General features: G+C 30.0%; 1 protein-coding gene across 4 annotated transcripts in view; it reads left to right on the top strand.

Annotated features, from left to right (window-relative positions):
- Nucleotides 1–15,345, top strand: part of MYO6 (myosin VI) — a 123,464-nt gene that overhangs the window by 58,105 nt on the left and 50,014 nt on the right. For all 4 annotated transcript variants that reach the window (XM_051997289.1, XM_051997290.1, XM_051997291.1 and 1 more), the window contains exons 14-19: nt 303–375; nt 3,673–3,800; nt 7,191–7,286; nt 7,761–7,934; nt 11,133–11,171; nt 14,641–14,734. In XM_051997289.1, coding sequence (XP_051853249.1) covers nt 303–375; nt 3,673–3,800; nt 7,191–7,286; nt 7,761–7,934; nt 11,133–11,171; nt 14,641–14,734 — 604 coding nt within the window. The remainder of the gene's footprint in view (nt 1–302; nt 376–3,672; nt 3,801–7,190; nt 7,287–7,760; nt 7,935–11,132; nt 11,172–14,640; nt 14,735–15,345) is intronic.

A 15,345-nucleotide genomic window follows, 5' to 3' on the forward strand; every position in this document is an offset into this window, starting at 1 on the left:
CACTTGTTTATGTACTTCCTAATAACAAAGACTTTCTGTTTTCACTGTTCAAAGGTGTTTTCTTCCAGTAAGCTCTTTGCAAGTGTGAATTTTTTAATTTATTGCATTTGTATCTCATTTAAAGCCTGGCATATAGTAAGTGCCTAATGAATTTTTGCTGGTTGATCTCCTTTTTTTTAAAAATTTACTTAGTGTAATATAAATACTCAATAATTATTAATGATGCTACAATCAGCATAAAATGCTAAAGCAATTTCATACCTCAAGAGACATTCATATCTAATTATTTAATTTTTATTTAGGAACAGGAACTCTATCAAAAAGAAGGCTTAGGAGTCAATGAAGTACACTATGTGGATAATCAGGACTGTATTGGTATGTCTTATTTAACTATATTTTTTGAGAAATAAGGCAGGTTATGATGAATTTTCTTTAGAATAGATTTTGATACTTCATCTCGGTATTTTGTTTTCAATATGTGGGCTAATAAACACATTAGCTAGTGGAAATAAAGATTAGTTATTGAGAAAAGTCTCATTTTTCTAATACTGCTTCTTGTAAAGGATTCTTCCTATCCAAACCTCTGGTTTTGGTTTAAAGTTTTCTAAGGGTTTATAATCTTGTTTAATTCTTTTAAATTTTCATGTGAACAGTAAAACAAAATTAGGAACTTTGGAATAAGCAAATTCTGTAAATACAAAGTAAATTAAGTGTAATAATGAAAGTGACAGTATAAAAGTCAGAATAATTTTTGAACTACTGAATATTTTGGGGGGAATGGTTTGAGTAATATATCTATTTCCTTTTCTATAATTGCATAGGACATATGAACCAATTTTCTTTTGCATATGATAATACACTGATTACTTAATCAGTATCCATTCTTACTGCTCACCACAAATGTTAAGAGAAAGTCCCTTTGTAAATTTAGTCTTCTTCAAACTATGGATAAGAACTAGGTAGGGTACAATAATTTTGAGAACTTCCATGTGTAGTACTTTTAAAACACTTGATGTTTTTTCCTCTAAAACTTTATTCCCCTTTCCCTAAATATTCACCTCCTTGGGCTTTGTATTCTTTTTCTAGATTCTGTCTCTCTTTCATGTCTCTTCCTATCATAGTACTTCCAACCTTTAAGGTCCAACTCAAATTTCATGTCTGTCTTATTGAACATGCCAGAAATAATTTCATCCTCTTTTGAACTCCTAAAACTGTTATTATTACTATTTTTTCTTACCTCTTAAATGTTACTTTTCAGATATAGTCTTGTATTGTATTTATTTCTGAGCATGGCTATTCCTTCAGTTAGATTTGAAGGTCCTAGAACGAGGAACTCAGGGATGGTATTCCTTAACATAGTCTTGTACATATAGAATTTATTCACTAAATATTTTCATTTCATCAAATGAATGAATTAAAATCAGTTCATTTTTTCATTATGACAAACATATAGATTTGATCATAGTATTTGTATATTTAGAACTCAGAGATTTTGAAGGACATTTAGTTCAGTATCCTCGTTTTATAGATGAAAAAACAGACCCAGAGAAGTGAAGTAGTTTTTCTAGAGTTACTTAGGCAATTAAGTGACCAAGTTAGGGTTTGGAACCCAGGTTCTTTGATTTTCAGCATTTTTATATACATTCCTTCCAGAAAAAACCTTGAGAGTAGACAGGATGTGGATTATTATCACACTCTTTGCATAAGGAAATTGAGACATAGGAAATTTCTGATTTGCCTAAGACCACACAGATGGAGTCTTTCTCTATAATCTTACAAATCAAAAGATTTTTAAACTAAAAATAAATGAAGTCTGAAATAACTTACTGCATATACTGACTAAGCTATAGAATAATTACTGTGGAGGAAGAAGAATAACAATAAAGATAACCTAGAAATTCACTAGTGAGAAAACACAAGAAAAAATCTAGCAGTGTAAACTCTAGATTCTGATATTTGTAAATAAATACGCATAGTGTGAATAATAAGCAAAATGAATTAGAGATTTAATACAGAAAGTTAAATTTGGCTTACTCAAGTGTTATTGATATTGGTGAAATGTCTTATTGGTGGAATTCAGGAAAGCACAATGAGAGAATTTAGATAAAGATGAATTGAAGAATAAATAAAAACATATTATTGTTTTTGGAGTATATTACAGACAATATGGATAGAAAGAGCAAATAGATTACAAGATATGTATTGATAAAACAGTAGTGAGGGAACTTATTTTATTGGGTTATATTCTGGTGATCTTGCTCTACCCAAAGTAGAGGAACTGGTGATTTCTTGATTTGTTTTGTCTTACTAATAGTTTCATTCTTCAAAAAATGGGGAAAATCAATTTTATCAGTGGGAAATATATATTTATATTAGAAATGATTCTTACTAATAAGGAAAAACTGCTTGTTTTAAAATGCTAGGATCCTTGTGGGAAAGGACTTAGTCTGTCTTGGAATTTGTCATTAAGGAGAGGAAATTGAATATCATTTGATAGATATCCTAGATTTTGGGAGAGCAGATTTTAGAGGTCTCAGAAGCTAGGATAGGATACCATAGTCTAAAATTCCACAGAAAAAGACAGCCCAGGAAGAGTGAGGAAGCCCTCATAAATGAAATTCGTTATTCAAATAGTAACAATTCTAATGAGGAAGAAACAAGGGAGAAAAGAGGGAATTATCTAAGAGACTGATTTGGATAGATAGAAAATAACATCAACAGATCACATTGGAAGGAGATGCTAGATAACGGAAGTTTGAATGATGTGAATTAATAATAGTAGTTGACTTTATATATCACTTTAAAATTTGCAAAGGACTTATACATGCTCTCACTTGAGTTTTACAACAGCCCTATGGGGTTGAAAATACAGATATTATTATACATACTTTATTTTTACTTTGTTTATATGTACTCTTTTTTATAGAGGAGAAAACTGAAATCAAAACCCAGACTCTCAGACTCATAGTACAATACTCTTTCCAGTGTTTTCTCATATATCGTACCCATTTTAGAGAAGAAAACTAATATAGAGAGGTTGTCATATCTAAATTCTAGAGTTCGTTAGCAACTGAACTGAGAATAGCACCTGTGCTATACTCTTGATAGTAGATTTTGCTGTCCCTTTAAAGCTATCATTGTAAATTTACTTTTGAAAGTAAGGTGCTTAGGAAATTTATAAAATCTAATAATGTATACACTAATTTGTATATTTAATCCAAACAATTTTAGAGCAGTTGAATTTTTGGTAAAATTGTAGAGGAAGCAAAGTATTATAAAGAAACAAAAACTTTTGGAATGATTTTTTTTTTTGTTGTTGTGAAGTCTTATAAATTTGATTTATTTTTCAAAGTCATGATTTAAATGAGAAAAGTTTTTTTTTCCCTCTACCAGGTGTCATTAACTATTTCAGAAAGAAGTATAAGAAATTTCTTATTTGATAAAATTTTTTAAAAATACAAATAATTTTATTAAATTCACTGTGTTTTCATTTTTCAATGGACTATAGTGACAAATTTTTCAGTCAAAATTAACAGTTATCACAGAAAACCAATAGACTATTTAAATTGTTCTAGTTTGTGATCAATGTGACATTTCTTTTAGTGCTTATACACTTTATGCTTAGTTACAGTTGATATTATTTTGAATGTTTTATTTATTTAATTTAAATAGACTTAATTGAAGCAAAGTTAGTGGGAGTACTGGATATTTTGGATGAAGAAAATCGCCTTCCTCAGCCAAGTGATCAACACTTTACATCTGCAGTTCATCAGAAGCACAAGGACCATTTTCGCCTTACTGTGAGTTTACTGTTAGAACATTGTTAGTCTTACAGAAAAGATTTAGTGTAGTGAAGAAGGGAGTTAGGACTCATCCTTTTGAAGATACTTTAATGGAGCTAGCCTTTAATAGATCATACCTCAAGAGTATCAAGGAGCATTAAAAATTTTACTTTGAGCGAATGGACATATTAAAAAACTAGAAGATTCTTTTCTTTATATAATATTGGTACATATTATGTGATAATCTGTATGTATTAGTGAAGGCCTAAAGTTGGAGCTGAATTTTTATTTGTTCCATTGGGGGAGGAATCAATGAATAGGAAAGGCATGTGTGCAATTTTCAGAATCAACCCAGGATGCACAGATATCTGTTCTCAATACTTTCTAATTTATTTATAAAGTTAAAATGAAAATCCTGGAACTAAATGGAAATTCTAACATACTTTTGTCTATGTTTTCACAAAGTAATGACCATTAGACATAGCTAATTAAGTATTATATTTGGATTCAGTGAAGATCTCTGCCTCTGACACTTACAAACTGTGTGAGCTTGTGCAAATCACTTAACCTTTGTGTGTCTCAAGTACCTACTTAGGAATTACCTTCTAAGATACAGATGTGCTATAAACTGTGTTGTAAGAATTTCCTATCCTAGCAATTCTTCATGCTAATGAAATCACAGATTTTCCTCTAATTTATTATTAAAGTAACCATTTCTTGATGATCTTGTTGAAAGCCCTTTAATTAGAGAGACAATTTAGTATAGTTATTAAAAACTCTGGAATTTGAGATAGAAAGACTAGGCTCAATCCATCCTCAGATAATGGCTCTTTAAAATCTAGGTATGTTATTTAACCTTTCTTGGCAAATTGTTCTTACAGTAGGTATCATAATATTTCCCAGGCTCATGATTGTATGTATTTGTGTGTGTGTGTGTGTGTGTGTGTGTGTGTGTGTGTGTGTATTTTGTTTTGTAAAGCTTAAAGCACTATATAAATGTCACTTATTTGATTCAGTCTTCTAAAATAGATGTCTATAACATAAGCTTTATAAAACTTTAAAACTAAAAGGACCATAGAAATCATAAGAAGTACCTTATTTTCATATGGGGATACTAATTTTCATAGAAACAGATGAGAAATTCCCTCATTAATGAATCATTATTTAAACAAAGGATTTAGCAAGAAAACATCTTTTCAATTCACTGTTCTTTGAAACAGTATAACATATTTCCTTGATTGTTCAGCATGTTAAATGACTGACATCAACTACCAGGAAAGACAAATTCAAAATGACAAAAGTATAGGGGAATTGGTATGGAATTTAATGTTTGTAGCCATTACAAAATTGAAAGTGTGCTATATTTTACATTTTCAAACCTGCTTCATCTTTTTATTTAACTATTTCTGTCAGTGGAAGCACCATTTATTTTACTCAAGTCTCCTATTCTTAAGATCTGGGTAGTATGATTAAGATGTACTTTTGGAATTTCATGTACCCATTCTGGGTTTTTTCTTTCCATTGTCACTAAGACATTAGTTCTCACCTTCCTGAAATAAGAGCATTTTGTTCTAATGGATCTTAGTACCTCTATTTCCTTCACATTTACTATTAAGGTTGCCTTTCCTTCTGCAGAGATTAGAGGTTGCCATTCTTCTGCTCAGAAATTCCAATTGACATGCTATCTATTGTTTAAACAGTACACTCTGAGCTCTTATTCCTCCCTAGTAGAATGTATGCACTTGAAGGTAGGAATTGTTTATTTATGTATGTATTATATGTATAAATATATATTTATGTATTATGTATTGCCCATTTCTGTTGTTTAACATAAAAGAAAGAGTATTCTTAAAAATCCTAGCGCTTTGTACGTAATGGATTGTAAATGTTGTCATGTAAATGTTTGTCAATTTGAATTGAAAAATCTTTTCCTGGCATTTAAGGTCCTTTATAAAACCATTTCTTCCCAGATTTTTGTACTCTACCCCTTTAAAATATTCTTTAAAAATATTTTTATTAGGTTACTTTGTTTTTACTTGTCTTAATTCTTAGACTCTCTGCCATCCAATGAGCTATTTCTCCCTTGTAATGAAGAATATAAAAGAAAGATAAAAGACCAATTTTGTAAATAGATTAGTTTGCAGCAGACAGTGTGCATTCACAATTCTACACTCAAAGCTTAACACCACTGAAAAGTAACTTTTCACAAATTCTGTGGTTAAGTCACAGGCTACTATCTGCCCTTGAAACATATTTTACAATTTCCTGTTTCTGTATTTTACTTATGCTGTTTCCTGCAGTTGGAACATTACTTACCTTCTATCTTTTAAATACCTAATTGAGGCAATCAAACTCACTTTAGATTACCCAATACTTGGGTAAATGTGGCAACCTCCATATAAATAGTACTTTGTAAATTGTAGTAATAGTACTTTAAAGCTGGAAATTAAGTAATTTTTTTTTCTCTTCTATTGGCTCTGTGATTTCATTAATTTGGGAATTCTTCCTAATGAGACAGATTGCTACCAGTCCAGCCCTGCCTGTTGTGTGTGACAGATGTATTGTGTTATACTCAAAGTTTACTATAGAAGACCCACCCAACATTGCTTTCTTTGACATCTAGACTCTTTTTTATTTTTACTACGTGGCCTCCTTTTTTTGTCATATAATTCTTTGATGACAGATTCTTCCAGATTGCCTCTTACTTTTATGTTGCATTCTGCTCGCAATTATCATGCAAAATCCATCTTATTCATAATTGGTTTTAAATTTTAAGATTTATTTAGCTGCTATTTTTCTTATTTGTTATATATATATATATGTATATGTATGTGCGAGTGTGTGTGTGTGTGTGTGTGTGTGTGTGTGTGTGTAAAGGCAAATAATCTCAGTGTGGCATTTTTCTTTATGCCTTGAATGAGCCTAGATGGCACTTATTAAATGGAAGAGGATTAATGAAATTTTAATTGGGCATTTGGAATTTTCTGAGACTGATAATAATAAAAGTGGTATAGTGATTAGAGCCCTGTACCAGAATTAACAAATCAGTTAATTTTCCTGGGTTTCTATTTCCTTGTTTGTAAAATGAATGGATTAAATGATATGATTTCTAATGTCCCCTCTAGGTCTAAATCTGTAATCTATGATAAATAACAAATCTTATAAAAGGCAGGTTGTACTTGAATATGGCTTTGATATTGCTAGTTATAATACTTAGTTTATGTATATTATATTAACTTACTATTTTGAATATAATTCAAGAACACTTGGATAACTGTATCTAATATTCCAATAGTAAAAGGTAGAGGGACTTTGTGAATTTGAGGTTTCTTTAAGTAATCACTCACAGATTAGGTAATTCATCATTTAATAATTTCATAAATTGAAGACCTGTGGATTCCTTTACAGATTCCCAGGAAATCCAAACTGACTATTCACAGGAACATCAGAGATGACGAAGGTTTTATCATCAGGCATTTTGCAGGAGCTGTGTGCTATGAAACAGTAAGTATATATTTAGTATCATAGTCCTACTAGTCTGGTGAAGCCTATGAACTTCTTATCAGAATATCTTTCTTAAATGGATAAAATAAAATCACATAATTGCAGAGAAAACCAATTATAAAGTTATGAAACTATTTAAAAAACCCAAATTCATGAATATTCTCTAAAATATTCATGAAACTATAGGGATCTGTAGACACTGGGTTAAGACTCTGCTTTAATCATAGGAAAACACCTTCTTTGTTAATACTGATAAAACTGAGGGTGAAAGAAAGGCTTTCTCCATGTCTGATAAAACTTTTTGTGATAAGTGGTATATTTTTATCACAGTTTTTAGGGTTTCTAAAAATAAAAGATTCAGAAATTTTGAAATGCTTATATTTGTAGATGGTTGTATTTCTTAAGTACTAAAAAATTGCTTTAATATTGTGAAGTTTCCTTATTCTAAACAAATTTATTTTATTTATTTTTCAGACTCAATTTGTTGAGAAAAACAATGATGCTTTGCATATGTCTCTTGAGTCCTTAATATGTGAATCCAGGGATAAATTTATTCGGGAATTATTTGAGTCATCCACAAACAACAACAAAGACACTAAGCAAAAAGCAGGAAAGCTTAGCTTCATCAGTGTGGGAAACAAATTCAAGGTATTAAGCTTTTAAATTTTTTTCTGCATTCAAAATATTTAAATTGTATAAAGTAAAATAGATATAAACCAAGCCATTGGCAAAAATCCATTATTAAAATATAAAAGCTGACCTAACAGGTCTTTTTTTTTAAACTTTAAGTTTAATGAGTTAGAAAGGAACTGCAAATGCAGAAATACTTGCAGTATGCTAAATGCTTTCTTTATTAGTGCCTAACCAAAATATCTGATGACTTCTCCTAATTTTTCTCCTTTCTTCTGCTTACTGTCAAGCTGACATTCAAATCCTTACTTTCTCCACATGTTTTCTGTTTCCTTTTCCTTATTCAGCAGTTTTATTTTAGCTGGGATATTCCAGCTCAGGATGGCTAGAAAGAACTAGTTGAGTTGAGAGAGGAAAAGCAGGCACAGCCAGGGGCTTCAGGTAAATGATCACCTTTATGGATTTGTATTTATAAATTTTATTATCATTTTAGTAAGAGCCCTTCTCGAAACAGTTTGTAATTTCTTTTCTGTGTTTTCTATCATGTGGCATTGTAAATGTGCATATTGCTAACAAATATATGATTTATTATTAAAATTGTCCTACTAAAATAATAACTTATTTAAAAGGCAAGTACTAAATGCTTCAATTGCTTATTTACTTTTGACAGATGTTTCATGCCTAATTTAATTGTGCTCATATTGAAAGCAAGAATTGTTTTGTTGTTTTAGGCAAGGGAAATCATTTTTCAAAAAGTCTGTCTTAAAAATGGAAAATCTTTCATTAATTTTGTCTTAATTGTCTGATTCTTTCAAAATTAAGATTTGTAATACAGGTTTTTTTCCTGAAAATTTGATGAATGAAGAACCAGTTATAGCATAATATGTTTAATTTTTATACTAGTTCCATGAGATAGTGTTCTGTTTTTGTCTTTTGTATATGTATCAGAAAAATTCTTATGAATTTAGAATATTAATTATTTACTTTATATTATTACTTTTATATATTAGGGCTAAAGATGTAAATATAACATATTTATTTACATGAAAACTTTGATATATCAACTTATGGTGCAAAATATTTTAAAGAAACAGAATACCGTTGCTTGTTTCAAAGTATTCCAGTAGAAAGTAGCTTTCAACACAAGAATTTTAAATAATTTTCCATTTTGAATCTTATTTTATTTTATTCACATTTATTTTATTTTTATTTATTTATTAATTGTTTATAATTCATATGGATAAAGGTTTTTTAAAAAGTATCAGTTTTAATGAATTTAGTGCTATTTCTCAAGAAAGTGTTTTTAACCACTTAATAGTTTTCAAAACTCATTCACATTTTGCCTCATTTCTTTATCTTGCCCAGCAATACATATTTTTCCACTTACAAAACTTCTTATAGTCAAAATTAAGCTAATTAAGAACAATTTTTTGGAAATATTATTACACACATTTTCCTCAGAAACATTTTGCACCGACATCTTTTTGTGTGCTTAGGATATTACTTTGCCGTATATGGATAAATAATATAATTCTAAATTTCAGCAATTTTGTATAGCACAGACCTACCTGCTCTCTATAAGCTTAGACTATTATGCATAAAAACAACATTTACACAAATACAATGATAAAACAGAGTGAGGTATATAGAGAGGTGAGGCCCAGGAAATTCTATAGTACTTATTAATTTTAAATATAAGTTTAATAAGTCATTATTATTGATTAGATAGCTCATGTAGTATTGCTTCACTTTCTAGAATTATTGATGAAGGGTTCCATAGAAGTAAATTTCCAGGTAACCAAAGACTACTTTAAGAGCTCCCTTAAAAGACTTTTTCAAGTCTTTCAATGAAATGAAATTTTTAAATGAAAGACATTTAAAAAATGAATTTATATGCTTCCTGAAAAGCTGAAAATAAGTTTATCATTTTATAATGGCTGAGGAGTATAATACTCCTACTGTCTTATAGGAGTTATTGTCTTATAGAGCTATTTAATCTTGCAACAGCTCAGGCTAATAAACTTTTTAGATTTTGTTTCTTTTTTTGGCTGTCAGATGCTTTTGTTGTTCATTTTGCTGCCCTTTTAAAATTTATGCCCAAGTCTTAAGGGTGGCTCAATGCTACACTCATGGATTATAGTGCATAGGTTTCTAATAACTATTTCTTTCTCTAATTGAGAGACCTTTTTCTTGCTTTGTGGGTTGGTTAGCAGTGTATCAGATATGAAAATTGTCAGAAGCCTCATTTCCAAAAAATGGGTCATTAATTATATTTTGTCAAATTGATAAATCATCTTACTATACTTGTTTGAATTCATTTGGGTTATAAGTATATTCAAGACCTCCCAAAGACAGTTTTAAGTGAATATAAATTGTATTGATTTAGTGAAGAAAGGTACTGTGCATTGTTAGTATTAATATAAGTTTTAGAAACAAATTTTCTTGTTAGGAGTATATGAAAGAACTCAGACAACAGTATTACAGAAATGTAATGGGTAGGATTAGAGGATATTCATCATTTGTAGTTTCTTGGCAAATTAGATAGACTATTTAATTCTAGAATTGAAGTAGGATGAATTATTTAATTAGAATCACAACATTTTAAATAATAGGGACATTGTCTTTTTTTTTGAATTGTTAGAATTATTTTATATATAAAATATTGCTAAAGTTTAAATTAAAATTAAAAGTCTTTTCCTCTGAGGCAGTTGAAAAATAGTAAATGGAACTTATGCAGATAGAATAATTATAAGTGACTTGTATTCTCTAAAACAACATTTTTACATGTCATTGATTTTCATATTCATTTAAAATGTAGATTTGCTCAGCGAATTGCTATTAAATTATGTATAGGTTTCCATAAGCCATGAACATATTTAATGTTACTTCACTTTTTAAATGTATTTTGTTTTCTGAGTCTACTATCTTTTTTTTCATATTAATTTTAAAGTGTAGAGTTTATATTAATGCAGTAATCATTTTCACTCCTGATATGTCTTGTGCAAATAGAGTGATTAATTTTCTTTGTGTTGTACAGGGCATGTTGCATGATTGGGTTTTATAAAATCCTTTTGCATGTTTCACTTATCAAATTGTAATGTTTAAAAAAATATTGTGACAATAGTTTTTTTTTTTTAGCACATCTTGATTTTAACTAATATTCATTTGCTGTACTTTTATTTTATGATGTAGTAAACACATTTTTTTCTTCTACAGACACAATTAAATTTGCTCCTGGAAAAATTGCGTAGCACTGTAAGTATGTTTGGAGATAATATACCTTTCCCTCCCTTATTCCAAAGTTTATATTTTAACTATTAGATACCATTATTATTAGTATTTACTAAAACCTTGGGACTAGTACCAGTTCAAGTATTGAATTTTTAGTAAATTCTTGAACTGAAATTTGTGTAGTAAATCCTTTTATATATAATTTTCAAAATATTTTATAATTACCTTTTTTTTTTTTTAACATACTGGTCATTCCTCAGATCAGTTAGTCAGTAAGCATTTATTAAGTGGTTCCTATGTGCCAGATAGACACTATGTATAATTTCTGTGTATACAAAATACTTTTCTATAAAGATCTTTTGTCTTTTAAAAAATAATCTAATGGGAAAAGACAACATATAAAAAGAACTGAAAAGTGGAGGGAATGAGACAACAAAGAGAGGAGAGATGTTTGGTGGGAATGGGAAAGTAATCTGCTATTTTATGGAAAATGGTGGAGGAGCTCTCCATTGTTCACTGCCCACTTTCTTCAGTCAGAGGGAAGGACACCAGAAGTAGAGGTACTGAGGAGATGAATTTCAGGGTTGATATGATCTTGTAGGAAGATGAGTTTCTGTAGATAATGATGAGGTATAGGAGAGTAGCCAGATCATAGAGAGCTGTTCTGTGCCTCCTTCTTAAATGGAGAATCTGAAAGGAATTCTCCACTATCCACCCTTTTTAGTCAGGAGGAGGAAAGAGCTCCAGGGAAGACCCAGAGAGGGTAATGACTTATGAGTTCCAGAGTTGATGTGATTGTTTTACTAAGATTTAGCAAAATAACAACATAGTTTTATACATATGGGGAAAATAGCACAACTGATTGTGTTTTGGAAAAAGTTCATTTTAAGATTAAGAATAAAGCATTTAGCACTGCACTGCCTGGTCTATCTCTGCATAGACTCTAGCACTGTAGGGACTTTGGGGATTAATGTTTTAGTTGTAGTACCAGAATCTCTTTTACTCTGAAAAGAGTGAGATAGGGGAGTCAGTATCAAGTCAGAAATTAGAAAGGTCTTTATCATTTGCCTTGCTGTCATATCCTCTTAAAGCCTAGGTATTCCTGTCTACCCTGCCAGGGGACCAATTCAGAAGTAATTAAACTTCTGAATCTTGCCATTTGTATTACAACACCATCATCAGCACTAGTAGGTCCTTCCATCTGCCTTTCTGCTGAATCCTTCTATATGTGTTGTCTTTCCTACTTAGAATCTAAGCTTATTGAAAGCTGGGGGTGTCTCATATTTCTATTTCCATCTCTAGCGTTTAGTATATTTTGTGAAACTAGTTTAGTATTTTAAGAATTGCTTTTTAAGTAGCTAGGTAGTGCAGTATATAGAGTACCAGCCCTGAAGTCAGGAGGACTTGAGTTCAAAACTGGCATCAGACACTTAATACTGCCTATGTGTGACCTTGGGTAAGTCACTTAACCCCAATTGCCTTAGCCAAAAAAAAAAAAAATTGCTTTTTAATTTATTTGTTGTAATTCCCATGTTGATTTTCTTACTTTGTAACTTCCTTGAGTATTACTGCATGGGTTTTATTTATGGATAGTGTTGACATAGAAGAAATAGATAAAAATACTTTCATCCTTTTTATAGGAGGCAGATTTTTTTTTTTAACACACATACAGTGGAAAAAGATGACCAATTTTATGCTTAGTTATGCATAGAAAGCTTGACTACAAATCCTGGGACTTATGGTTTAAAAATAATGCCAGAATTATAGCTCCAAATGAATTTTGTCTTTCTGCATCCTGCTCTAGCACACTCATTCTGAGAGAGTATGCATTTGTTTTTATGATCATACCATCATATAAAATGTGCTTCATATTTAGAAAATCCTCAGTGATAACTAAGTTTTGTTGTTTAAGACTGATTTTTATTTTTTTTGAAAAGTAGTAATTTAAAACAAAATTGGTAATCTTGTGCTGAGAAATTAACTGTAGAAAATTTCCGAAGTGGAGTTTAATAAATTATGTTGACAATTGAATGATTATATTTAGAACCTCTTAAAAAGAATCCTTCAGATCTGAATTTAAATGTGGCCTCAGATACTTAACACTTCCTAGCTGTGTGACCCTGGGCAAGTCACTTAACCCCAATTGCCTCAGGAAAAAAAAGAGTCATTCAAAAAACTATTTTCATAATTCATTTGTGAAATTTCTGATATTATTTGTAAGATATTAGTGACATTATAGTCATTTTATATAGTACTGTTTTATTTTTTACATCATTTGAGCTGATTAGATTAATTTACATAATTTTAAGTGAGTTCTATTGAAATTATTTTTAAAGAGTCGACCACTGTTGAATTTTAATTTTATGATGATATTGTGATAGATTCAGCCCAATGAATATTCAGTTATTCCTCTGTATAAGGCATCATTCTCGGTATTGGAGAGACAAAGACAAAAATAATATAGTTCTCCCTCCTCCCTTCTCCCCATGAAGCTTGAATTCTACTTGTAGAAGATGTTTTAATGTAGAGTTACTGTCCACTGATATTTTAATCTAAAGGAAGAGGTATCTTTAGGAGTATGCCATATATTCCTGAAATTTAACCAAAGAAAAGAAGTTTAAATTGTTCTAGTTCTCAAGAAATAGTTTTTAATAAAAGAAATACTATTCTCACATAGAAGAGACAACCAATACTTATATGCTATGAATAAGAAAGTCACGATATTAAATTTAAGTACATAAAATATTTTTACACTTAAAGCCATTTGATACAGGATTTGCATTTTAAAAAATCTTTTAAAAACCATTTTTGGCCGCTGATAGCTGAAGGGATTCTCTGAATTATTGGGATTTATAGCACAAAAAGTGTTATATTTTTCATTATTTAAGCAATTATTATTTTTTTTTAAATTTCAACATGGAGGTGATAGGGCTCCAATAGGATTTGTTGAGTTTGGGATTCAGGAATATCACTGTGATAGCTTTGTGTGGGATATGTCTGTATTCATGTCTGCATCCATGTCTATTTTTGTATCTGCATCTGTATCTATTATCTGTAGTTATAGCTATAACCATATCCATATCCATATCTATCTGGGTCTATATTTCTCTCTGTATTTATGTTTATGCCAGTGTTTACATTTATGTCTACATTTACATTGAAATATTATATAGATTATATAATGATAGTTCAAGAGATAGAGAAATGCTATGTATGAGAAAGTAACAAAAGTTCAGTTCAGCTTAATCACAATGTATGGGAAAGATAGTTATAAACAAAAAAACTAGAACATAGGTTGAAACCAGGTAGCAAATTGTTTAAATTTATTGTAAAGAAAGTAGGGAGTCCCTTCTTCCCCTGCCACTTGTTAAGCAATAATTTTAAAAGATAGTTGTGTGTAATTATCATTATTCTTCTTCTTCAATTCTGATTTGAACAATGTGTAAAAATAAAGATATATTTGTAGCATAACTCTGTATTGTTATTCTTTTAGGGATCTAGTTTTATTCGTTGCATCAAGCCTAATTTAAAGATGACAAGTCACCATTTTGAAGGTGCTCAAATTTTGTCCCAACTTCAATGTTCAGGTATTTTTATACTTATAACTTTTGTCTGTGATCTCTGTTAACATTGTGTTCATTATTTAATCTAAAATAGAAAATATGATTTAGTGAGTAAACCAAAGCACTAGATCAAGGAGATGAGGAAAAATCACTTAACTTCTCAAGCCCTTCTTTATCTGTTAAAAAGTAGCTAACTTGTACTTGTACTATTGGCTTCATAGGGTGGTTGTGAAGACTACAATTATTGACTTAAAGTTACAAGAGACCTTAGAGGTACCTGAATCCAAGTCCTTCATTTTACAGATAAGCTTTAAGAAGAGGCCTTAAGAAGTCATGTGACTTGTTTTTATATATATATATATAGTGAAGTGTCTAAGGTGGATTCTTAAACGTGTAGCTTTCTGTCCTTCGCACGTCTTAAAGCTGCATAGTTACATTGTAATTGGAAATATAATATGATAATGTTACTTTTTTCCCCTTAAAGGATAGTTGTCAGTTGAAAAGATATTTTAAAATATAAAACATAAAATTAAAGTAATAAATAAAATAAAATAAATAAACTAGTTCTCAGGTAGGAAATTCATATTCCTTTTGAATTATGCTCAATTTTCAATGAAAAAAGTGTTTTTTAAGGA

The sequence above is a fragment of the Antechinus flavipes genome, chromosome 4 (genome assembly GCF_016432865.1).
Source record: "Antechinus flavipes isolate AdamAnt ecotype Samford, QLD, Australia chromosome 4, AdamAnt_v2, whole genome shotgun sequence".
Taxonomy (NCBI): domain Eukaryota; kingdom Metazoa; phylum Chordata; class Mammalia; order Dasyuromorphia; family Dasyuridae; genus Antechinus; species Antechinus flavipes.